The 24,239-nt window shown below is 37.0% G+C and overlaps 1 protein-coding gene across 9 annotated transcripts in view; it reads right to left on the bottom strand.

Annotated features, from left to right (window-relative positions):
• WWOX (WW domain containing oxidoreductase) overlaps positions 1-23,520 on the bottom strand; it is a 532,897-nt gene extending 509,377 nt beyond the window's left edge. For 8 of the 9 annotated variants that reach the window (XM_075161454.1, XM_075161459.1, XM_075161456.1 and 5 more), the window contains exons 1-4: positions 23,358-23,515; positions 20,631-20,695; positions 19,308-19,365; positions 17,935-18,113 (exon numbers count right to left, since the gene is read on the bottom strand). In XM_075161454.1, the coding sequence (XP_075017555.1) occupies positions 17,935-18,113; positions 19,308-19,365; positions 20,631-20,695; positions 23,358-23,464 (409 nt within the window). In that variant the 5' untranslated portion in view covers positions 23,465-23,515. Of the gene's footprint in view, positions 1-17,934; positions 18,114-19,307; positions 19,366-20,630; positions 20,696-23,357 lie in introns of all 9 variants that reach the window. The other variant, XM_075161455.1, reaches the window with a different exon arrangement.
• Positions 23,521-24,239: the final 719 nt, after the last annotated feature.

The raw sequence follows: 24,239 nt of genomic DNA, 5'->3' as shown, positions 1-24,239 counted from the left end.
AAAAGGAAGAAAATGAGAAAAACCTTAAGAGCAGAACCCTGACACAATACAAATACTTTTTTTTCCAAATGCAACATGTAATCTACATAAAATGCAACTGAAGTCCAGTTTTACTATAGAGGAGAGTTGTGAAAAGGTTAAGCACTCAAGAACTTGCAACAAATCATCTTTATAATCCAAAATAGACTCTCATCCCAACTGCTGCATCTCAGCAAACAGACTAGGTGGTTTTTGATTTTTGGGACCCAAGAGAACTACATATAAATGGAAGAGAGACTTGTCTCCTAGACATCACTAGATTTATTTCAACTTGGAAGACCCAAATCCCAGTGACAGTGAATCAGATCTTATTCAACACTTCCTCAGAAAAGGAGTGAAGCAGATTCAAATGTGCTAAAGATAAAGTGATGAAGAATTTGGAGTTACACTAGCTCCTTTTCAGGTTGAAATATTGCAACAATGATGTGTGATTTAGGGAAGAATCTTTTGCAGCTAAGATTGTCGTTGCCTGTGCTGGTGGTTTAAGGGTACAACATGCAAGAGATCTTCCACATGGAGTGATGGCAGCCATATGCAAAACATCACATCATTAACAAACTCATACTTTTCAGAGCCCAAAAAGCACTATGCATCCTCTATCAGGATTGCTTGGCCACAATCCCTCTGCTTCAATATGGATATTTAGGATAAAAATCTTGGAGACGCGTTATTCAAGTTGCTCCAAATGCAAGTTTTCAAGCAAATAAAGCACTAAGATATTTTTAAGAGATTAAATTTAAAAAGAGCAATTTGCATGAAATACTAATGCTGCATTTGTTCCTGTGTGTTTGCATGCACATGGTAGTGGCACATACTGATATTTTTCATTGAAAAGTTTGATGTTATATGAAAGATATATCCTGCCTCTCCCTTTGTGTGTAAATTGGACAAACGTGTTTTTCTTGGAGCCATGAACCACAGAAAAAGCCAATGAAAACGAAATAGGATGACTAATGCATTGGTTCTGTTTTTCATCTAACCAACTTAAATATGCACTCGTTACACATTACGCTTCTTTGCGACATACTGTTCTGGGCAAGGCAAAGTTATTCTTAACAATAAGTGCATTGCCATTGTCACTGACAACTCAAAATATTTTGTTTCATCTGAAGGGAGCACAACACTAAACAAATATGGAAAAGCATCCTTAAATTGATGGGATTATAAAGATCTGTCACTCATTGTTCTTGTAAAAAATTTAAAATGCATCATTTGAAGCAAAGAAAGCTAAATTCGTAACTGAAGATGCTGCAAGCAAACAAAAATATGGAACAGTGACTATGTCAGGCACATACATTACAAATATTCTGTGATAAAAGCCACAAAGTTGCAGTCAGATCTGGTATCTACTCTAGTTGTACTGTCCAAAGATGCCCACCAACTCACTTTAAAATGCAATTACACAAGACATGAACAAAGCTTGGACTTCAGTCCTTTCAGCTCTGTTAAAACTTAGACATTGATAATTATCTCAGCTATCCAAAGGCACAGTCTAGCAGCAGATTCAAACCCACATTTCCTATCCTTTATGTTGTGGAGGTGCTACTATCCAATATAAATATTGCAATAACAGCCAACCGTTCCAGTCTGGAATGAACCCTATTGTGAGATGCAGCATACTAAATACAAAGCCAAGATCCTTAACATGTCCCATGATAAGACCTTGTTTTAGTTGTGTAAAGGCAATTCCCACCAACCATTAAATGTCCGCCCCTAAAATATACATGGAGACGACTACCCTGAAAAACTGTTGTTTTGAAATAGGTTAGATATTCTTAAAGAAGCTTCATTAAAACATAGGGGGAGACAAAATCAAAACTGAAATTTAATACTAAACTGCACAGATCATCCCAATCAAGATTTTCTTTTCAGTTGCTAGGTTATGTAAATACAAACAGGTCCTATTAGGTGCCTGAATAGATAAACAGTGGCCAGGGATTAGAGTGAAGGGAAGAGAAGGAGAATCGGAGAAAAGAACTGAATTTTCAGCAAAATCCCACGTTTATCTTTCATATCTACTCCTTGCATTAGATGTACATCAGCGACCAAAAATCCCAGTCAAAAGGATTCAGACATGCATCTTCCACTTCAACTAATCCCAAAGCTCTGTTTAAACAATATACACTCCTTTAAGAGGGGGGAAAAGTCTCAGGCTTCATGTTTCATCTTGCCTTCCTTTATTATTAAGTGATAGGATCATGCTCCTACCAAATCCCAAACAAATTTTTCCCGAATATTTTTTTAAAGTGTATTGTATCAGTCAAATGGACATTATCAGAGTGGTATTTTACCAATACTAAAATCATTTGCAGAAATTAACACAACTAGGCATATCTTAGCACCACATCTGCAACTGAAGATTACTCTCTCTGAACTTTTTATTCTCAGTGTTTCTTCAAGCATAGAATAAATCCATGTTTTCTTTTGATTGTCTTTAAAAATGACAGTGTGGCTTCTTGCAAGTCAGCCAGTTTTCCTAACACAAATCAATTATTGTATTTAAAAAAAAAAATCAGAATTTAGCATTTGGCTTTATAATATAATGCTTAAAGAGAATTTATTAGAGAGTTTATTTTTCTGTTTGCATATAATTTTTTCCTTTGTAACAGACAACATATCACAGGGGAAGATAGGCATCTGAATACACAGCAACTCGGCACACAACTTCACATTTTCTAGACAAAAATAACCTTTCCACCTAAAAGCGCATCTACGTGTCTTATTACCAAGTCAAGTCAAACAAAGAGTTGTACACATTTTAAAAGAAACCTGAGCTAGCAACTTTGTCTCAAAATGACCAGAACTCATTTTAGTGTGACTCATATTCCTAGTTTTAGTTAAAAACCTAAATTACTCTATTCAGAATTACATATGTTTATATTCATAAGGGATAAAAAAATATTTTGTTAGAGTACAGTTACATTAATACACTACTTCTATTTTGATTGCAAAATAAACACTTCCAAAGTAAACATTTAACTGAAATCTAGAGTAGCAGAAAACAATAAATCTGCCCGCAATGTAAGTCAACATCAAACCAGCATCTCAATGAAATCTAGATCAGACCTGAGTGGTCAAATTTGACATAACACTTAAGGCACACTATTTCCCAGTAAGTAATCATTTCTGAATGTTTAGTCACTATGGGATAAGTGACCAGTTTTTTTATTTAAATAAAGCCAGTCTATTTATAAGTACCATTACTTGAATACGTTATTAAGCAAATAAATAACAACACTTTTGTGCATGCTACTGTAGCTTTATCGCTATTTTATAGCAAAGCTAAGGCAAGCTAAAGAGAAGCAGTGGCAACAAAACTTACAACAGTCACACACACACAAAAAAATATCATTACAGATTTACCTAACATCAGTAGCAAGTATCAAAGGCCAACAATAAAGAGACTCCAGTTTCTAGCTCATCTACACACCCTTGAAGGGTTTGTGTTCTGGAAAAGTGCCAGCGTAAGAGCATTCATAACTGCATTTAAAAAAAGTCTGATCGGATATTCAGTATCAACTAGGTTTTGAAAGCTGTTTCGAGGGGCATATTTTTTTTTTCAACTCATCCTCAAAACTTTGGGGCTTTTCCCCCCCCTTATTGTTGCTATTTTTAAACACACCTTCTTAGACAAGCTTACTCAAGTGACCGGAAAAAAGCCCAGCGAATTTAAAATTCATCTTTGACTGTCTCTTAGGCTTTTTTTTTTAATCAGATATTTAAAAAAAAAGTTCCAAGTTCTGAGAATTGCGGTTGGCAAAATCTCCTTTCTAAAGCTGCTCTTTGCATCAGCAGTAGCTTTAGGCAACACAACAGCTTTTCCCACCAAAGCAAAAATGGAGAAAAAAAGCCAGAAGTTGTCTAGTTTCTTTTAAAGTACACTTCTGTTCTTCTGTAAGCTAACGGTATCATAGGTTTCTATACTGCTGAGCTGAGCCCTAATTAAACATAACAAAAAAATTAGTTGCATGTTTTGAATCTCCTTTTGGCAAGTACAACAGTGCAATGTTAATAAAAGAAGTAAATTTAATAAAGAGGAACACTTCATCCAAGGCAGAATAATTAAAAGACATACTGTGCAGTCAGCTAAAGTGCTAGATCCTCCAAGTTTTAATCTGCAAGTTATTTCATGAGAAATACTCAGTGTTATGCAAAGATACCAAGAAAGTACTACAACATAAATTGGACCAAATTTTTTCTTAAAACAAACTTGATATTTATTTGTATCAGTTACACAAACAGTGAAAGATTTTAAAATGTATACTAGACATTTTACAGATAAATAATAAAACAAGGTTCTGTCCTAAAGAACTCACAATTTAGGTTACAAAAAAAGATATCTTAGAGAATCAAACATACACAGCTAGGTCCTGTTCTAAAGAGCTCACAGTTTGTGTCTTGGGGGAAAGGAATAGATGAGCAGACCGAAAATTAAAACAATGCTACTTGATTTCTGGCAGTCACTACCCACCTTTGCCTTTGGGCAACATGAGATAAGACAATTTGTTTAGTTAAGCAGCAGAGGAAGATTTAATACAAGAGTCATTTCAGGATCCTGTGAAAAAGAACTGAATATGGGGAAGGTGTAGTTCATTGTTCTTTCTAGTGCAAGCAAATAAAAACAGCAGATGAGAGACAGCTACCAAAGGGCAAGATAACAAGACGTGGAAGTTTGGGAATTTATACAGTCCTGGGTTACCTCCTTAAATTCTAGTTTTTCTGGATTAGATGGTATTCAGGATGGATACCAACCTCCCAAGGTTCAAAACTGGCAAACCTTTTGGGCGTACTTTAAACTACGAAGGAAAGAGGGAGATGGGAAGCTGTTATGTAACTCAAATGATCCATCATGTGGTTCCGACATACAAAGTAGGGCAGGAGATGGAGTTCTGAAACAAAAGATGAAGAATAAGAACAGTATTAACAAAAAGTGTCTGTACACAAAAGCAAGAAGAATGGAAAACAAGCAAGAATCAGAAGTCATTAAATTATAATGTAAGGCCATGGGCAAAAAAAAAAAAAAAAATCAAAGACCCTCTTTACTGCACTTTCAAGAGGGGCAAGAAAACATACCATGCATCTTCTCACACCAAAACTAATGTATATTTTTTTAGATGACATTTAAGGTCTACCTGCTAACAGCTGGAATACCAGCAACCCACCCAACAGCTCAATGACAAAATCTTCCTAAGCAAATGACCGATTACAGCTGCATGTTCTATACCAATTTTTTTCATCTTCCAAGAAGTTAGACCTTGCCAGTTTGGGGAAGGGGATGTTAAATCCAGAAATATATATGCCTACAAAACTTTACATCTGTAAAATAGGAAAAACTATAGGTGAACAAGCATACTAAACCTTTTCTAAAACCTACCGGTTTTGTGACAATATTGTACTCCAAAATCTTGAGTCACAATTACTGTGAATTAGGTAAAAAGCATTACTTCTACTGATAGTCAGAATCTAGTGTTGAATAGTTCACTCAAGATCACACAGAAATCAGGCCGTACGATTCCTGATCTCATATTCAGTTTGCCTTGCCCATGACAAGTTCCCCAGCAAAATGACCAAATCTTAGTTTGTGTGCATCCAGTCTAGTAAGTGATATTTATTCATCAAATTACATCATACACCATTATGAAGCATATCTCTGCCTTACATTCTAGATATGTAATTTTTGTTTTGCAAGAGGCAACTGTTTAAAGTACCAGATACAAAGAACAGAATCAGGAAGTCTAGGTCTCTACTCCTTTGACCACAGATTAGATTCAGAAACAGATACAGTAAGATACCTTCTCACAGATCACAATCTTCATTCACTCAGGATGCCAGAAGTGTGCTGCCAAGTAGGTCATGCACATTTTTATCTACTCTTCATTGCCTTCTTAGTAAGGCACAAAATAGTCCAAATTTACCTTCAGAGTTAAAAATCCTTCAACAAGAATAAGATTTATACCCCTCAGTAACTGCTCGCAGCTGGACACAGACCCAAACAAATAAAGCACTTTTTGGAAAAGCCTTATTTACACATTTCTAGTTGCCATATTTTCTACTCTTAATATATCTTAATTACTCCTTCTGCTAAAGAATTAGAATAGCTTTCAGAGGAGTATACTTTTTATCCTGTGACAGAACAATTCAACTCCCACTTTAAATTGGAATATGGACATGGACATAATCTGTAAACTTAGGTCAGTTACTGCAGGCATATGTTGCTCCATATGTAAAACAAGACTAATCACCCATTTCTCAAAATCTTAAGTAGCATAGTTAATGTCCATAACATACAAATGTATAGAAGCAAGAAATGCTGCTCATGCTTACCACTGGCAGAAGAGGAACATAACCAGAACCTCTCTCAGTTCATGGATCTCTGAATACCCAAGATAATATTCTTTTCTTCAAATTGGTTGTGTTAGAGGACAACTACAGATCCTCCTCACAAACTTTTAAACAGTGAACTTTTGCACAAAGGCAGCTTTTTGACTAACCATCATGAGAGGAAAATGCCCCATAAGTTTTATGAACTTGAGTTTAGATACAAAAATAAAGGAAACCTAATTAGAGACCGTGCTGATAAAGCTACTTGGATAAAGAATAAATCATGAGAAGGCAACAAACATACCTTCTACAAAGATAAGGTAACCTGGAAAAAATGAAAAATTTCTAAGCAACACTCATTTTTCTAAACTTCAAGTCACAGCGCATGCAAAAGATTTAAATAAATACATCCAAGACTGAACTGTGACAGTTCCTTGTTCACACAGATATTATTACTATCAAGAAAGTATGACAACAACCAGGAAACCTAACTTCAATAGTTTTTTAGTATAAAGGAGACACTAAGAATAGGAACTTAGAAACAGTGACCAAGGTAACTATACTTAAATGAAGGAAAGGAAACGTACAGCGTATTACTACAAAACTATTTAGATTTGAAGACAGCTGGTTTGTAGGGAGCTTTCTGACACAACAGCTAAAGCACTAAAAGCCACCATGTAAAAGTACAGCAAGAAATCAAAACCAGCTAGATGTTACAGAAACGAAAAAACTAAGGTTAGCTGAACAGAAGGCTACAAAGATCTCACATATTAAAAAGAAAAGCCTATAGAAGAAATGGAAAAAGGAGAAAAAACAAAACAAAAAAATCTTTCACTCGCAGAAGAAAAATAAAAACCAACAGGAAGGCATAAGACTGTGTGCGTGGTCAATAACAGAACTAAGAACTGCAAATATCATCAATTAAAAAAAACATCACAGAAGACAAAACTACTTTTGTTTTTGATGGTCTTCCCTTGAGAATTATTAAAGGAGTGTGACATTTGATGTATTTATTTTCTTAAGTCACACACCGTCTTTTAGAAACGTTTGCATATCATAGACTTTAGGATGATTAGAAGATCAATCTCTTTCTCACAGTACTATTCCTATTCTATAATTCAGGCAAAACTCCAGCCTAACTAATTCTGAAGTCAGTAGCAAGACTCCTGTTAATCAGGTCAGGATTTCGATCTTTATCTTCCCAAGCTCCTTTCACTTCCTTCTTGGTAGGGATTTACTGTTTCAGACTTGAGTTTCAAAACCTTATAAATCCTCGACACAGTCAAGCATGAGCAGTTTGAAACGGACACAAGATACTGAAATCCTTTCTTCTTGTGACCCTACTGCTTAGCATAGGTATAGTCACCAAGAAATTTTCTGCTGGTAAGCCACAAATATCATGTCCGTTAATGTACATCTTTAGGCTGTAACTAGAGTTGACAGTTGAAAAGTCACTAGATGTCTCAGAAGATACTGTAATTAGAAAACAGTATACACTTATCAACCTACTCTGTCCCCACCATCTACCAAGCATTCCAAAAAAATACAAATGTACAGCTGAAACTATTCAAACAACTCTTGCCACACAGTTAGCTTTCAAAACATGAAGACACAAGATGATGCAGGGAGTAAGTTCTGTGTTACAGACATGACTGAATCACGCAAAAGGTCTTTTCATCTCTGGACTATGCAATATGCATAAAATAATGAGAAAAAAACTTTGTGAAATTAAATATTTCAAAAGACAGAAAAACAATCAAGTTATCTTGCGGCCCACTGAAAAGTCTTTTTAACTCTTAGGTAACAGACAAGAAAGAAAGTACCACATATGAAGGCTCCTGTTCTACAAATACGTTATCCGCCTGTAAAAGGAGTACCAGAAAGTACAACACAGGCATATAGCTCAATCCCATCCTTTGTGAAAACATTCCATTCCAAGTAGTAATCATTATTGAACCTTTTAGCCCAGATGTAATTTCTTACATGTTACAACAAGTTTCACATGCATTGTGAATTTCAGCCAAGGTTGATGAAGTTCAATAACTTGGCTAACCAACCATGTGTACTACTCATTATAGAAGTAATAAATAGATTCATCAAAACGGACATGAAAAAGCAGTATGAACATCTGACACCATTTTCAGCTTACTCAGTAAGAAAAGTAAGTTACAGAAGTCCAAGAGGACCTTTTAATATTTACAATATGTAACAAGTAGACAGTTGGAGCCTTACGTAAAGCAGAGCGATATTAGTATTGTACAATATTAAGCCAGAGTTAAAACAGAGTGATGGTACTCATGGAAAACTCAACCGCTATGACCTATCACAAATTTTCAGAATACAGCACTGTAAATTAAAGAGAACCCTTTTGTATTAACATTATTCAAAGTTTGAAAATAATAACTTTTAGTAGTTTTTTAATGGTTCAAAAACATCAGTACTAATCCCTGACTGACAGCTACTAACATCCTGCAACAGAATGAGTTAAAAGTTCCACCCCACAGGCATGTTGCCCTCCATAAACTGTGCTTTTCTACATCAATTACCCAGATAATATACTCTGGCCAAAAATACACTTCCTGCAAGATCCAGGCTCTCCTGGAAAAGCACTGTACTCCCACTCCCCAAAAACACTGGTACAATAAACTTCATGCCTCCTACAAAGTTTTGGACTTCCACAAAGAAAATACCTGAAAAAAAAAATCAGTGAAGCGTAAGTTTGTTTTTTAAGGCATGTTTAAGAAAGAAGCAAACAACAAAACTTCTATACAGACATCAACATTTTTATGGTAGGGCTACTCATGTGGTTTAAGATAATCCATACTAAGTTTGGTCCACAGCACATGGATCACAGGACATTAAAAAGTCAGCTTCTAATTTTTCCCATTAATTCTTCATTAAGCAAGCAGTTTTTCCTCAGGAGAATGAATAAGTCTGTTGAAGCCAGAGTAACAACATGAAACTAAAATACATAGCTGTATATACAATACCAAACTGTACTAGGCTGAAGGATGATTATTTTTTCCCCTCACCTTCGTCACCCAACCACATTTTAAAAGGGCTTAACACCAAACCTTCATTGCCACTGTTTTGCTGGCGAAAGATGGCAAGAAAACAGACCCTAAACAACACAGCTGTGTTGGCAGAAGACCCTGCTGTAAAAGTTACATCTGCAAAACGACGTTTTTATTAGGTAACTTATTTTTCTCATGAGAGGTTATTCTATTCTACCAGGGCAAAGCATACACACACTGGCTGCACCCAGGCCAGCCGTGCTTTCTGTTAACATACTGTGGTGCTTATAATAGTGAAACACGTGATACATGGAGCCTAGAATTCACAAAAAAATTAAAACATACATCAAGGAATAACTCTTCCATGCTTTTAAAAGCCCAATAAATACAAAAGTATCCCATGAAAACAATCTCAGGGACAGCTAGGACTTGGCCAAGAAAAATAATCCAAGGTTATATATTGCTGATCTTTCTGTCTGCCTCACAATAAGCTTTGAATCCAAATCTCCATGAATAATATCCACTTGAGTTCTCCACACGTGAAACACTTCCAGCATGAAAACATACAACTGTGCAAAGGCTGTAATAGTTCGTTCACCGCAAGTTATGCTGGTGTAGTGAGAACGTAAGATGCATCTCCTTAGCAAAATCCCTGTATTTCCCTTCTCTCTGCACCATCACGCTACAACAGAATTACATACAGAAATTCTTCTTGATAAAAGCAGGCAGAAGTTTCAACTTACTAATCCACAGGAATTCATGCATTTATGAAAAATAATTTTGACTTAGACAACAAATTCTCTTCACTAAATTGGGGAAAAGACCATTCAGAAGGCATTGTCACAAGCTTGCTCCCTCATGTCGCATCCCTTTTTTCTGCTCTCATAAGAAAAAAGGATGCAAATAATAGACAATTACTGTAAAGCAAACACCTTGCTGTTTATTCATCATAATAAAATATACAAAAAAGAAGTTTACACTTAGAAATCTTTGAGAAAAGTTAACGTATGAATAGAATTGAGAAAAATAACAATACAGACCAAAACCAGGCAGATATATTTTCTCTTAAAGATTGGTTTTTCCAAAACAAACTATCTAACAAAAACTGACTGATTTTTTTCAGGGCTGACAAAATTCAGGCGTTACAGCATAAGAAAAATTCCAAAACCATACAAGAAATCATGAAGTGAATCTGAAACAGAGGACTATCTTGAACAGATCCTTTGTAGAAGTCCTTCCAGTTGTATAACCTTTAAATACTATTTCATCTGGAAACAGACAAGAGAAATTAGAAAATAAACTTTGTGCTTTTAAAGAAAAACGTGCACATTTTTAAAGGAAAATTTGCAATCTAGCTCAAAAATAGAGCTGAATAATTCCTTACTGACAGATTCAGACAAACATCTGTGGGCTTAGACCACCAAACTCCATGCAATACAGTGAAAGACAATGAACATATTTAAGACAGTCAGACTAATACTATTAAAATGAGAGTCCTCAATGGTATTTGTAAGGGTCTGTTTTATTCCTCCCATATGATCTGAGTTCGATTTAAATGAGACCATTCACTGGTCTAATTAGGATTCAGCAAATGTTATCTTCTTTGTGAAGGCCAATAAAGCCAGCTTCAGTAAAAACGCTATGTCACCCACAAATAATCTCAGTAACTTCTGCAAGTAGAATAGTTCCCCATATTCACAAAATTCTCTTCTCTGCAGGTACAGAGCAGTCAATTTTTTATTTCTTAAGAAGTGTTCTTTTTCATCATACTTTTCATAGCTCTCCATTGCCAATAGATTTAGGGCATAGTGGTGAACGCTAGCCAGCACCTATTAAAGACCTTAAATGATCTTCACGAGAAATTTAGAGAAGTTTTAAAAGTTTAATTTTGCTTCTCTTATGGGTAGCAGCTTAAATAGCCATTACTTGATTAGCTATTACTCAATTGGCACAAGAAATGCAACAAAGGTTAACCACACCTACCTCTATCAAGGCTATGAAGGTAGATTCTGGTTTTTAACTACAAGAAAGATTCAGAACAATACTAATACAGGAAATGCTCAAACACTACTACACGACATACAGAAACAATAGCTCAGAAATCAGGAACTCAGAAATTCTGAAGCTATGCAATATGTCACTCCCCCAATAAAACAAACTTTCATTAGCTTCTGCCAGTGTGAAGTACAAAAGCACACAGTCACAGCACAGCAGTCTGGCCATGTGTTTTGTATCGTTTATGTACAGGTCTATTTATTTTTTATATTATTTTGAGAAAAAAGTAAAAAGCTACCAGAAAAAACGTCTTTTTTTTTAATACAATAAAATGATGACAGCAAAATACCTTGGGATCCTGAATTAATGTAAGCACTGTATGCTTACTGAAAAGAGAGATTCCTAGCTTTCCAATAGTTTAAAGTTCTATTTCCACTGAGAGTATCAGATCTTAGATGCTATTGGTCCCAGAATTAACACAGTTAATCCCACATCCCAGACTATTGAAACTTCATTGGTTTTTTCCAGTAAGAGAGACAGAAAAGTTTCTAGTATTTTTAAGAGGGGTAGCCATTCTACATTGCTCACAGATGTAAAGTGTTCAAAGAACATCCCATATGAGAGACACTTCTGAATTAAGTGCAGGTGATACAGTGAAAGGCACATGATAAATTGCAGAGCTACCTAATTTGTATTTATCACAAAAGCACCACCATGTGTGAACAAAATCTAATCATCTACATGTTACCATGATGATTAATACTAAGTAAATTATCAAGTTACCCATTGTCAAAATGTTACCTTCTACAGTTTCACAATGTTAGTTATGTTTGTGTATATATACAAAACCTCACTGCAATTAACTATGACATTTGATGCTGGGAATACAGCTCATTAAATATACAATGCATTTCAAAAGCTGCATAGGCTCTATTCTGATAGTTGAGCTCAAAGCAGAGTTTTAGCGCTAAGTCTCTTCCCCTGTTTTCATATACCTGATCCTCAAGTATTGGCTGCATTTGTTTAAGGGGATGCAAATCAGCCACGGGTGTAGCATAAATCAATTTAAAAAGAAAGAATGAAGGAATATAGCTGCTAACTGTATTTTAGTAGTTAAGAGAAAAAAAAGTAGGTTGCTTTGCATTTCCTTTGTTTGTAAAAACATGTTTTAATAAAACACGTCATCTTCTGCTAAAATTTACTAATCATTTTTAGCTGTAACTTAATCAGACTTTTAGAGTTTAAAAGCCTAAGTGATATGCTACAATGTAACTTGCACAAGTTTTGCAATAACCATTTTTTATTATGGTTACTATGTCAAGCTAGCTCTCCACACTTAAAACATAATACGCCCATAGTTATCAGAAGAAAAAAAAGCTATGAGAGAAAGGAATAAAAAGGAAAAACTTCTGTTTATCATTTATAAATTAAAGGGCCAGTTATTTAAAACAACTTTTTAAATCATTAAGCAGATGTTTAATTGCAATAACTTATAAGCATGTTTCCCAACCTTTTGCATCGGTATGACAAAAGTTGCTAATACTGAAGTTCTGTACAAGAAATAAAAGAAATACGATAACTTCTCACACCAGCAGTATATGCAGACCAAAAGCTCACCGGAGCAGTGACTTTTCTTTTAAGTACTGATTAAAAGTACCTAACATATAACTTTTCTCCTGGCTTAGGTCTCTTCATTGCATAGCAATAAAAGTGTCAGAAAAAAAAGATAATTCCATTTAATCAAACATTAACCAACAATTATTTTGAAGAAATAATCTAAAACATTTCCACAATTATAAAATTACATGCTTCACTCTGGTAAAACATAATCAAGAAAAGCAATATAGGAAGCCACATTATGACTAAAGCTTTTGGATTTTCTTCAGTATTTGAAAAAAATTAAGCTGCTCAAAGCCAAAAGTGGTTTTCATTTGCTTGAGATAATTTGTGCTTGTTCTGGGCATCCCTTACAAAAGCAATTAACAGATTTCTTTTGACCTTCATATAGCAGAAAAATTAGAATTGCAGTTCGAGCAATGGTTTGGTTGTGATTATCAATACAGTTTTGTGATGAAATCCTGGAAAAGCGTTAAGAAAAACCCTACTTTGTGGAATCTGCCTTACTGCACAGAACGTACACATTTTGCCCTTCCATAACATACTGCAATACTACTTACATTTCGCTACTCATGCATACTCTAGCAGTCACAATAGGTTAGATGCAACTGCACCCGATACAGAAAACAGAACATGTAGTTTCAAGGTCATATAGCTATATGAATCTTAAAAACAGATAGCAGTATTTGTACAAGTCATAGAAAAAAATCACATTAGCTACACAACTGTGCCCCTGATATTAAAACAAAGTAATATTCTTTTAAAAAAAATTGTTTAATTTGAGGAGATTCCTTAGAGATGCAGTTGAAAATATCACATCTTTTTATAAAATTAAACCTAGATGAACAGCTGACATGCTTTTTAAAATTTCGGATTCTAGACCCAATTAAGAACACAAACAACAAAATTACAGGAGCATTTACCACAAACAGGAAAAAGCACTAGGGCTCTTTTGTTTAGTATTTTCAAAGAGCAACACAGCCCTCTAGTGGAAAAATTAGAAAGTATGACTTTATTCTATATTATACAAGAAGCATGCTAGGGAAGTATTTTCTCTGTAACCTAATTAATGTTGAGACCTTTAAAACAAAAAAAAAAAAAAAAAAAGAACAATGCACACACAAAATTGCATGGTATCTTTAATTCCTCACAGTAGAATAAGTCTTACTGACTTTAAGAGAACAAACTGACAATTTACACTACTCATGTTTAAACGTACATAGAACAGTAAGTTTTTAAAACCAGAAGGACTGACGCAACAAGACTAAACTGTTCAGTAAGTCAGTCTTAGTTCTTTTTACTACACCAGCTTTACTATGACCAAAAGTTACCTCAACTTCTAATGTGATACTTAGACTAAAATTCTGATTGAGCTTAAAAAATAGATGAAAAAAAAATCCGAAGAATATTTGGACTGCACTGCCAGAAGAAAAAGTTTCCAAAGTAAAAAAAATAAGAAAACATTTTACTAATAACTCTTGATCTGCTATGATCTTTTTATATTGTAAGAACAGAATAATTCATTAACCTTTTCCAAGTTGCTAACGAAAATTAATGAAGTGTTTATAAATCTAATTTTTTTCAGTAATTTTTTCCCCCCCCACACACTTTTTGCAGCAATTTTAAGGACTAAGTTAAGAAAGAGGGTATGTAACATAGGAAATTCTTACAGTCCATGTTCCTAATCAGTAATGAAAAGAACAACCACAGCGCAGACAGTCTCCCCATTTCACAGACACATTAAGGGAAGTTAATGGCAGCGAAGTAATATTTGAGAAGCCAGTACGTGCGATACCACTAAAACTCTACCATCGCTGAAGCCATCCAAAGTACTCCCCTCAGTACTTAAGTAAGCATCTCTATTTTTCAGAGGATGAGGAGATTTTTCAACTGGGAGGGGGGGCAAAACAAACGTTCCTGGCAAGCTACTTTGGATTCCCTGTATTAGATTCACAAATAAAGTCAATTAACATATAATCTCATCTTTGTTTATCTGGTTTTGACTTTGCTATCTTAAAGTGGTGTATATGGATGAACAAAAAAATAACTTCTATGTTCATCCTTCAAGGGATTCACAGCATTTTCCAAGCATCCAGCAATTTTCCAAGCATCCACATTTTTCTGCATTTTGATAGACTGCAGTCTACCAACTTGATCTTTGTCCTACCCATCTTGAAATGAAAAATTTCTCAACAAATGTACAGATACCATAAATTGATATACCATTGAAACTGATTTTGACAACAATGAAAGGGCTGAGTGATTTTTTTTCTTACATTATTAAGTACAAATGCTCAACAAGTAATCCATTCTTTCTCAATCACTTTCTACTTAATGGACAGCAATATTTCCTTGGAAATATTTACACTTACCTCTTAAAGAAAGCATGTTACTGTTCTGAAAACACAGTAATTGTTTACTTCTCAAAATACTCAGGGAGGGAAATACCAGCTCCAAAATACACAGAGAGTTTAAAAGGAGTATCTACAACACAAAGAAGAGCACAGCACTGAAATTCTAAAATAACTAGGGAATAATCTCCAAAACTGGTAAGACTCTGCTTCAGCTAGCTAATCAGTATTTCCACATGGAGTCCCAAAGAATTGTGTAGACATACTAAAGCTCACAGTGATCTCTATATTGCAATCCATTACGACACTGACATGTTGCAAGCAATTTGCCAAGAGTCACAAAGCATGGCTAAGAGTTAAGCTAAGACTGATACATTTTAAAGACTCAGACCACAGAGTTTCAAGAAGACTTCAAATTCTGCCAATTATGTCCAAATTAATTGGACAAGAACACTATCAGCCAACCCCAAAGGGGGAGCATTCCCTTCACACAACACCAAGGAGTTTGAACCTTGCTTTTCTCCATCAGACAGGTCCATCAGAAGTCATAACCAGCACAAGGCCAGCTCAGAGTATATCCTCTCTCAGAAGCCCTTAGAGCTAGGAAAAAATTAGATTACATAAGAAGCATAAACCCTAGAACTGCTTTCTCCTTAATCCATGCTCCATGGCAATTGGAACACAAAGCCTAGTACTATAGCAATATTAAATGCAACATGGTATGCAAGAGTTTTGAGTTATTTAGGCCATACCACCACCTTAATCACATATTTGCTACATCACCTTCATATTTTTGGACTCCTTATGTCCTAACCTTATATAGCAGCACAAGCCCAAGGCTTATTTCACTAATGCTCCTACTCTTCTTGGTGCCTTCTGACCAGGGGTGATATCCTGCCCTCACCTACTAATAGAAACCAAGAAAGCATCTATGTGTATGTGTATATGTATCTGCACATATATGCCACAAGCAAAGAAGATCTGGTGCAAGGATATGCTTGCTTACTTATGACCAATCCAGCTTATAAGCTAAGGGAGAAACAGGAGAAAAAAGTCTTGACAAAAGCATCATACATCTTGGATTAATCTTTTGCCATATATGAAACACTTTCAGCTCATTCAGCAAGTCTGAATGGTAGCTCTTCTCCTGCTGAAGGCAAATCATTTGAGCCCAGGTAATTCTTAAATGTTCTGAGACTGCACAGTTGCATACAAAGCAAATTCTACTGCTCGATGCAATATAAAGTCATGCTGTACTAAGAATCTGGAATGTAAACCTCACTAGAAAACACAAATTCCTCATTGAGACAGGTAAGCACAACACTTGCTGCCCTAACTGCAATACCAGCTGTAGTAGCATATCATGTAATGACTGCAGGACATGTGCTGTTCATGCCTAAATTGCAAGCTACAATAAAGCTCTAAATTCTTCATCTGACTCCTGTGGGATAATACTCCCTTAAATAATTAAGAGGTAAAGACCAAGAGAATTCAGAGTGATAAGTCCTGCTATTAACCCATTTTCCAGAACATCTCCAAGGTTTTCCGATGTCCTCATAAATGCATTTAAGTAAAGATTCTGCACTAAAAAAAGACACCAAATAAGGACTCTTTCAATATTGATGTAATCCCACCATAAAGAAAAATGCAAACCACAAAAGGGAACAAAAGATTAACAGTCATCTAGGATTTAGGTAGATCCCCTCTCTTACCAAAAAAATTCAAATCTAACACCAGTTTTGTAGTATTTGTGGCTTCTCCACAAATTTAAGCCACAGAAAAAAATGCATCCTGTGCAGGTTGCTTAGTGAAACTTCAAACAGCCTAGCAAATTAAGTTGGAGAAGAAATTCTGTCTTCTGAGAAGAAAGGCAAAGCCCCTAAGCACCAAAGCTTCATTATAAAATGAAACAAAAGCAGCAGCTAATTAGAATCTCTCAAATACTCACCGGCTATAGAAGTAATACTATGTAACAGATACCTAAACAAGCTGAGTGTCTAAAAGGATTTATGAACCTGCTAGAAAATACAACTAACAGGGATTTCAAAAGGTCATTTTTTTTGCCCTAAAGGAGCATCGAGTATGACATTCTGACATAAATTCATCATCAAGTTGGCTTGAAAATACCTTCAGAGATAAAGATTCCACAGCCTCCTTCGAAAATCTTTACCTGAGTTTGTTTGCTGCCATTAGAAAGTTTTTCTGAATACTTTATATGACCTTCCCTGCAGCCATACAAACCTTACTCCTTGTCCTAGCCACCAAGGCCATAAAGAGAAACTTCCCTTCCCTTTCACAGCCATCCTTTATATACTTACGTAATGTCAAATGCCTCCATCAACATTTTTCTAGACAAAAATAAATTGTTTCAGACTTGATGTCTTTCCTGTGGCTCTCCACGCTCCAAATTCTCCACATTTTTTTAAAAAGCAGTACACAAACTTGAAAAAAGTTTTCTAACTAGGGGTTTTATATGGATATAATGCAAACCAAGTTTGAATACCAAAAGCACACAGATATTTAAACAACAACTGATGTCAAAGTAGCCTGTAAGATAAAGGTTGCCATATTTTAACTTATGTGTAATGTTAACCTACCTATTCCTGAATTTGCTCCCGTGATTATAACCACTTTTCCACTCAAGTCACGACCCTGGAGTATTTCCATTGCAGTACTGTTTCCATCATATTTTTGTCTAGTAGTCGGTTTTACTGGATTATCTTCAACTGTAAAGGCCAGTCTTGGGTCAAGGTAGGTAGTCCTTTTGTTTATGTGGCTGCAAAAGAACACAAAAATTCAACTGCTTTGACCCTTCTGTACTCTGCATTTAGATTTTAAATGTATTTCAACCACTGTTGTGTACAATTCCAGTGGATTTTTAAATTCCCAGAAATCAAATTTTTTTTTTCAGTTTTGTTAAAATGATCGTAATTACTTTTTTTATCAACCATTTTTCCAATTGTGACAGCGTCCATTATTAATTGTATTCACTTACTTCACAACGCCATTCTGAACTTCATGTGAACCCCTGACATAGAAAGCAGAATTTTGTCACAGGAAAAACCTCATTATATTAGGGAAGATCATGTTCTCTTAGGAGCTCTATAAAAGGAGCCTACACTACTCCCTTGAAACAATATCCCAATGAGAAATGTAGCTCAGTACTTTTTTCTCAAACAACTGAAAACAAATAGCTTCACATCAACTCAGCAAATGGCACAATTTGGGTCAGGCTCACCTTTCTAAAATGGAGTTTTAGTTTTCTTCAGACAGTTATCAGAAAGAGACACTAAGCAACAACTTTCAGTTCTTCAACCCTTAATTATAGGACAGAGAGGCTACACTTACTATTTTGGCCTGTGAATATTTTTCATTCTGCCAAGTCAATTTAGGATAACTACCCAATTTTGACCCTGCCATTGAAAAGATACAAAAGGAAATGTTCCCAGAAATCTCCTTCTGCTTCTATGAACTTCCTTCTCCCTTACCCTTCCAAAGATCTTTGCTACTCTGTCCTTTTTTCTTTCTGTGCTTTAGATTGCAAGTGAGTCAGAGCTGCAGCAATTTTGTTTTCATCTTGTATGTTTAAAGCACTACTGCAATGTTAACAATCAGCCATGAAGTTCTGGATATGTTTTTAAAGTTATATGTACAGAGTTTATCTATAAAGGTATAAAAACAAAATGAGCCTACCCTGCCTGAGGGTCAGCTCACATTTTGAGATATGGCTATGCAAGTCACTTCAATCTGCCACCCACGTTAGTATTTCTGTGCACATGGAAGAATTCAGAAAACCACAAATGGGTGTTTAGACACTGCTACAACTGTAATATCTGCATATGGATTCTGAAGTTGTACTTATAAATTTGTCTTTCCAGCTGATAGTGTCATAGTATCATAACTCAAAAAGGCTACCCAACATGAAATACAGTTGTGCTACTTGTCCGTATTCTACACTTCACATACTTACTCTACAAAATAGACTTGTCCATTTTCATCAGTCTCCTGCTCCCATCCATACGGCAGACCTAGGAAACACATAAAACATTATCTTTTTGCAGGCATTAGAGTACACTCAGATTTGAAGTTTGAGTGATTTCTCAGACAGACATGGCAAAATTCTGCATTATTTCCGTAGGTAATGCAGCTACCTGCTGCACTTGAATATTCGAACTTGAAAGAAGGATTGCTTCCCTAACCACACGCAATTGCTCTCTAATAAGAGGACAATGTACAGGAGATCTGGTACAACTGTAGTGACTAGCATATCAAGTGTAATCTAAAAATTCTTTATAAAGATTATTTCATGTTATAGCACAAACTGGCAAAATGCAACCATGCTTCCTAGTACATACACATGTCTATATTGCGCACAGTTTAGTATCTATCCCTGATAAAATAAACTGCAAAAACATTAAACTAAATGTAGGAAAAGTTACATGTAACACATAGCAAAAGTTGGAAGATCCCTCAAATTGGTATGTGATACATTAAATCGAAGTTGGAAGGACAGATAAAAGAACAAAAATGACAAATCTTTACAAAATAAATTCTTATATAAAAGACCCTATGGAAGTACTTGACAGATAGCATTCCCCGTATTTCTAATCCTGGCTGAAAAGTATTCAATTATAATTCAATTGGCTCAAAATCTACTGAAAACATTCCCATCAGTTATAGTCACATTACCAATGCCAAAAGAAATCGGTTTGCCAAAGTATAATACCCCTGGGTACGTCATATAGAAGCTTCTGGGAAGATCTAATTCATGGCACTGATCCAAGGTCCTTAAAAAGTCATATACCTTTGGAAGTGTCCTGCAACACTGGCTGTCTTCTGTTCTGGCACAAACATTCAATTGGTTTAGGGAAAACAAGTAAAATGAAAACTAATGATGCTTCCTTCTGTGCCAGGGATATTCTTTGATCAAATATATTCTTTGAAGAATATAATCCAACTACAAATATTATCTCATGGACACCAGGATATCAGAACCCAATCAGAGAATTCCAGTCTTTGACTATATGCTTTACAAGCCACAGTAAAACAATCCCTTTATCCTGGAATTTGGCTTTATGGAGCAATACAAGAAAGCCATAAAACTGCAAAGTGATCACTCTACACAGACACAATCACATAGGTAAAACCCACTGAAATCAGCTGTATTTTGCAAGCTCAGTTTGCCTAGGTGATTAGAGTCAACTAGAAGATCAAAACAAGATCTAGTTCCTGCACGAACTCCACCTGATGTTTGTAACATAATTTCAGTTCATTACAAAAGCTTAACACAAACCTCCTGCAACACGTTTCCTCTTCCCAGACTTAGGATGTTCCCACTGTGTTTTTTCTTCCAGGTGACTGTATGAAAAGAAAAGTTTAAGATTTTTAAAAATTGCCTAATAATTTCTCTGATGCAATCCAGAATTTTTTTTCATGCAGTAAATACAGTTTAACTACTTTTTTTTTAAATACGGTTCAGAAAATGGCTTGTGTTCCACAAAAAAAAAGAAACATGTTGATCCCTCATTTAAGAAAAGTCAAAACTGCTGTTAGAAGTTATCAGGCTTCCATATTGCCACAGTTCTGAAGGAAAAGTAACTAACCAGAGAGCATAGGAGTCTACAAAAATTGAAAAAATGTTTGACTTCCAATCTAAGTTTTGTTGCTTACGATGAGAAGAAAGAAAACCCAAAAGTCGTTAAACAATAACATTAACAGACTCAGAAAATGTGTCAAAAAGATGATGATCCTTGGTAGGAAAAAGGAAGAAAGAAGGAAGAAAATAATTTATCAGAAACTAGTAGAAATAATATTAGAAAGTTTTCAAATAACAAAAGCACCTTTCTAAAACTCTTGTCTAATAATATTGATTTGCAAGCTCTAAGGTAAGTAAGACCGGATTTCTACACAAGCAATTGCAGCTTTGGACAGATAAGTTTATCCAAAGGCCTTGACTAGCAGACTGTTTATTTAACATGGGTGATAATAGTATCACATTTCTTCTTCTAATTCAGAGATTTTATTCACTTAAATCACTATAACAGAATTAATACACTCTACCATAAGGTATTCTGCACTACAGACTAATAATAAGCAAAGTGACGTACACATAAACAAAGTCTTGAAATACCCAAAGTGCTGAAATCAGGTTCGATATTAAAAATCTCATCTTTCATTAAATATTTTAAAATAATAACCAAGTTCTTATATTAAAAGTCAGACAGGGATTACTTGAAAGAGTAGTGAGAGCAGTGATAGCTGCCCAAGTACGAAATAAAGACTGACAGCATTATTGAATAACATACACAGGTAATCACTAAACTACAGCTCTCGTACTAATAGCAATTTACACACAACATAAGCAACTTTTCCTTCTTATAATAATCACACAATTAGCCCACAGTGACAGCATACTGTATTACAAGAATCACAGCTGGTGGTCTGAGACTAAATGAGTACATGTGTGTGACCTGCAGTAGCACTTGAACTTCAGGACACTCATACACTAAAGATACAAGATCCTGAGTTACTCCTGTCTGATGCGAGATACATAACCAAATTACCATTGCTTGACAAATGCATGCCGACCAAGCTTCGGTAACTGACTGTGTTCATACCTGACTCATCACAAAGGCCTTTAAAGGACTTAGACTAAAGTAACCCTACTCCTGCTAAGTTTAAAGTTCATATTGTTGATAAGGTTTAAAAACAAATTTCCAGAATATGCAGAGGTATCACAGATATAGAGCTTATGTTAAAGGTAGCAGTAGTGTAACACTCTTCATGTCACATATTTCTAGACACACTGGGCAAGACTTTCAACTGGTAAAGATATATTAACGTCATGTCATTAAATTAAACGGAATTAGTTCTGTTTCACAACAGTTAAAAAACAGAACTATTCAATTAATTGTTTGTGTAAAAACTACTCTCAGTACTACCTTATTGTTTTGTAGGTTTGCTACTTTCACCAAGTGATTCCTTTTTGAAAGGGCTTTTGAAGTCAAACGAAATATACAGAAACTTGACCCAAGAAAAACAAACATCTAGCGAGAATTTACAGTGTTTATAAACCAAGTGCGGATAAGCCAAAGCATTCCGTCCAGTGTTTATAAAACAGAACTTGGGAGGAAGATGTCAACTCACCACAGGTGAAAATGCACTATACTTTTCCCCTTTTTTGTTGAAGGGAATAAACCTTGCAGCTTTAACCAGACTGAAACAGATTCCAAGATTAGCATGGTTACAGAAACCACAAGAGAGGAGAAAATATATAAATATATATTCCACTAAGTTAGTTAGCCCTGTAGCACATCCCCTTTTGTAACGGGTGAGGATGCAAACATTTTTAGAGTGGCACATGCACATGTGCCACAAATGCAAATTTTTACCTCTTGTCAATGCTGTGGTATACCGAGGGGCTGAGGGAGAGCATTTATAACTTTTAACTTCCACGGTACCTGTTTCTTCCCTATTCCTACAAGGAGGAAAACTAAGAAAACTACAATACTGTGTAAGGCTCAACTGCCCATATGTATAAAGATCACCCACAGGACCACGAAGCGTACTGCACAGCAACAGCTGTGTGACAGCTCACTCCTGCACGCAGCAGTGTCCAGAGCTGCTCCAGCACCACTCCCACGCGAGGCAGGAGGCTCTGCCCGGCGGCGGTCAGCACCGCAGAGACCTCCCTGCCCGCGGACACCCGCGGGGCTCAGCACAGGGAGGCTGTCGCTGGGAGAGGCCCAGCCCACACTCGACGCTCCCACGAGTCAGGGGGGCACCGCACGCGGAAACCGAGTCAGACGGAGACCGGTCCCGCCACCACGCCCGGCTCCGGCCCCAGCCGCCCCACGGCGGCAGCTCGCCCCTGTGGTAAAGGGCGGGAAATGGTGGCTCCTGCCCCCCCACCCCCCGCCCCCGCGCTGAGGGGGCAGCAGCGGCGGCTCCACGGATGCTGCCCCAAGGCAAAGAGGCGGGTGGTCAGCGGGCTCCAGGCATGCTCGCCCCCCTCCCTTACTTCGCGTAGTAAACCCAGCCGTCCTTGGTGGTGCGCTCCTCCCAGCCCGGCGGCAGCTCCTCCTCGCTGTCCGTGTCCTCCAGCCCCGCGTACTTCAGCGCCGCCATTGGGACGGGCGCTCCGCGCAGCCCCGCACTGCCGCCGCCGCCGGCCAGCGGCGGCGCGCCACACCGCCCCTTCCGGCCGGCCCAGCCAATGGCGCGGCGGGGCGGCCCGGGGGCACCATGGGAAGTGTAGTCCGGCGCCGCGAGGCGGTGGGGGGGAGGGAGGCGTTCTCCTCAGCGCGCGGGGGCCGTGGCTGAACAGCGACTTCGCCCTCAATCGCGTGGTTTTTACGTGTGTCACCGAGTTTTTTAACCCCAAAGGGGCCCCGGAGTGAGTTGTAATCGTCATGGATGGCACAAGAATCTCAGATTTTGGGGGCATTAAGTGTTTCCAGCCTTCTGTTTTCAGAGACGGGCGTGAATACGACGAGGCCCTGGAAAGCGATGAAAAATGAACTGTTCTTCAAGCTTTTTGCCGTTAGTTGTCACCTCCTGATCTCTGGGACAAGATTCTCCTTGTAGCTGCGTTAGTCAGAGCTCCTCCACATTGCTTTGCTTGGTGAGGAAGGCCTGGCTGGAGAGAAGTACCTCGCTGAGCTGAATGCCCGCCCGGGAGGCTGCAGGTGCCTCACCCACCCGGCAGCGCAGGCCCCTTTGCCAAGTCTGTGTCACCTGGCGACGTAAATACAGCCAGCTGCAAAGACTGAAGCGCTACAGGTCAGTGAACTGACAGTAACCTATAGTAACTCCCGTCCTGGTAGCTGAAGCCCAGGCAGCCCACTTTGCAGCTGTGACAGATGAAGAAGTACCTTGTCTGGTAACATTACTCAGCTGACAT

The sequence above is a fragment of the Calonectris borealis genome, chromosome 12, assembly GCF_964195595.1.
Source record: "Calonectris borealis chromosome 12, bCalBor7.hap1.2, whole genome shotgun sequence".
NCBI classification, from domain to species: Eukaryota; Metazoa; Chordata; class Aves; order Procellariiformes; family Procellariidae; genus Calonectris; species Calonectris borealis.
This window is presented reverse-complemented; position numbering and strand designations above follow the sequence as displayed.